Below are 2,927 nucleotides of genomic sequence, written 5' to 3'. Positions count from 1 at the left end.
GGAGTAAGATCTACGTAGGTTTTATCTTACTCAAACCATGTCCATGATATTATACCAGTGGCGGAGCCACAACGAACGAAGGGTGGTCAGATGAACATCCTTTGTCGGAAATTTTTTTCGAATATATAAGTTAAATATAGATATTTATGGTTATATACATGTTGTTGCACACCCTTGACAAGCTAGAGAATCATAGTCCAGTGGTCAAGAGTGTACATTTCCACATCAACAATCCGGGGTGGAACCTTGGCAGGTGCAACAGTGCTTTATTTTCTTTGTTTTTTAAACAGTTCTTTACTCAAGAAAAAAAATATATATGAACACCCTTAACCAAAAGTCTGGCTTCGCCACTGCATTATATTTGGTATATTGTACGTTGTTGTTGTCCTAATTCTTGTCTTAAAATGACCTTTTGACACTCAGACGGAAAAACAACCTTGTTAATGTTGGGAGGATGTTGCATGAAAATGATCATTTATGCATGGGTATATGCATGTTCGTCTATGTTCGATTGTGTATATATGTGTGTGTGCATGTCTGTGTATATAGTAGATATATTGAGTGGATTGACATTAGACTTGGTATGTCGTAAATTGTTGTTGTCCTAATTCTTGTCTTAAGCTGACCTTTTGACACCCGGGCGGTGGAAAAACAACCTTGCTAATGATGTTGGGAGGACGCTGCATGAAAATGGTCATTTATGCATGCGTCTATGTGCGTCGATGTTCGACTGTTTATATATCCGTGTGTGCATGTCTGTGTATGTAGTAGATATATATATATCGAGACTCTGTTGAGTGGATTGACATTATACTTGGTATGTCGTACCTGACAGAAATGCAAGGTAAAGTTGTGTTCGATTTCATTGTTCATTTACTCCCTTCTTTGTATTTATTCAGACTTCTGCTGAATCAGGGTACAAGCAAAGGACCAAATCAGAAGGTACCCGTACTTTCTTCTGCGACATTGAATCTTGCAGACTTTGCTTCAGTAGCTGGAGATAAACAAGTGGGCATTGAAATTTTCGTTCCTTTGGAAGTCTCTGTTGGCAGCTTCAAGAGTTGCCTTTCACTCTGTGTAAGAGAAACTAAAACACATGCTTTTTGCTTGCGTTCTTGTATTCCTGCAGCTACGTGAATATATTATCTAATGCGACTGTTTCCTAAAGATATGTTCACATATTTGTTGACATCTAGTGCTCAACCTTGTGGAATTGAGGAACACTCACGAAGCTTCAGAGACATTTCCGAAGTTTATCATGTCTGCTCCAGTATCTCCTAACCCTGGAAATGCTTTGTTGACAGACAGAAATGGGGGTGGTTCTTTAAAAGCAGGTCTGCGAAAGGTTAAATTTTTGAAAGCATTATTTTTAGGCAACACAAGAAGGCATATCATGCAGAGGAAGGCAGCAACAGTGATGGAAGGAACTCAGTCAGAAGTGAGGATCCCGATTATGTTTATCCTGTGGATACGGATTCACTTGATGAGGATTCGGTAGGAGAATCTGAGGAAGGAAAAGAGGATACAAGTGTTCAGAAGTCATTCAGTTATGAAGCACTCGTCTATCCAAACCATGCTGGTGGATCATTTTGTTCAAATACAAGCGGCAGCAGCAGTGACGAGGATTTAGTCCACTACAGCCATCATATTTTAGACACAAAGCACAAGTACCCTGAGGATAAAACTGCAGCAAATCAATCTGCAGAGCAGAGTTCAAAACATGGTCTTCTTTCCTGGAGGAAGAGGAAATTGAGTTTCAAATATCCTAAAACCAAGGGGGAGCCATTGTTGAAGAAACATTATGGAGCAGATGGTGCAGACGATATAGGCTTTGATCGCCGACATCTTTGCTCATCTGACGAGTCTTCTTCTAGGGTACGTCTCCTTTTTTCTTGCTTTCTTTGTCATGTTTGACGAGTCATTTTTTTTCTTCATGTCATGGTCTGATCAACGTGCTATAACTACACCAATGTGCTTACCGAATTGAAGATTACAAAGTTTGGTAGCTTTCTTTAGTAGCTTAGTCTACTTGTACGGTTGTATCAAGTATCTAACTGCTGAGGTTTTCTTGTTCATGATTGAAGATATATGTCATAACTAGTCCTCTTAATAATGTGTGTAGTTCATGCAGAGGCACAAATCCGAGGAAACTTCTCCGATTTCAGTCTCTGAGTTTGGAGATGAAAGTTTTGCTGTGGGTAGTTGGGAGCAGAAAGAAATAATAAGCCGTGATGGACAAATGAAGCTGCAGACTCAGATCTTCTTTGCTTCGATTGATCAACGAAGTGAACGAGCTGCTGGTGAAAGCGCTTGTACAACCTTGGTTGCTGTCATAGCTGATTGGTTCCACTGCAATCCTGAAGATATGCCCATCAAGTCCCAACTTGATTCTCTTATTTGTGAAGGCTCGATGCAGTGGAGGGATCTTTGTGAAAACGAGACCTATAGGGAACGTTTTCCATATAAGCATTTTGACCTCGAGACAGTTCTCGAGGCTAAAGTGCGTCCACTCTCAGTAGTCTCAGAAAAATCATTCATTGGGTTCTTTCATCCCGAAGGAATCGAAGAAGAGGAAGGATTCCACTTCCTTCATGTTTCCATGTCTTTTGACAACATATGGGACGAGATTTCTAAGTCCGCTCAAGAAACTCCTCGTCATGGCGACTCCTGTGTTTACATTGTGAGTTGGAATGACCACTTCTTTATCCTCAAGGTTGAAAAAGACGCGTACTATATCATTGACACACTTGGGGAGAGACTTTTTGAGGGTTGTAATCAGGCATATATCCTCAAATTCGACCAAGATACAACAATTATGCAAGCACCTGGTGAGTCTCAACAATCAGATGATAAGCCATCTTGTGATAGAAAAGAGAAAATCGATGTCAAAGAGGCTGCGGATGAAAGCAAAATTGTCATGAGCACCA

General features: G+C 40.4%; 1 protein-coding gene across 1 annotated transcript; it reads left to right on the top strand.

Moving 5' to 3' along the window:
* Nucleotides 1-837: 837 nt before the first annotated feature.
* LOC124891819 lies at nucleotides 838-2,921 on the top strand (the record flags this gene model as incomplete). Its single annotated transcript, XM_047403413.1, has 3 exons — nucleotides 838-1,133; nucleotides 1,374-1,875; nucleotides 2,132-2,921. Coding segments are annotated over exons 1-3 (1,588 nt in total), but the record flags the coding sequence as incomplete, so codon positions are not given.
* Nucleotides 2,922-2,927: the final 6 nt, after the last annotated feature.

Source organism: Capsicum annuum, unplaced genomic scaffold (genome assembly GCF_002878395.1).
Source record: "Capsicum annuum cultivar UCD-10X-F1 unplaced genomic scaffold, UCD10Xv1.1 ctg40801, whole genome shotgun sequence".
NCBI lineage: Eukaryota > Viridiplantae > Streptophyta > Magnoliopsida > Solanales > Solanaceae > Capsicum > Capsicum annuum.
The sequence above is the reverse complement of the archived record's forward strand: the minus strand, read 5'-3'. Positions and strand labels throughout refer to the sequence as shown.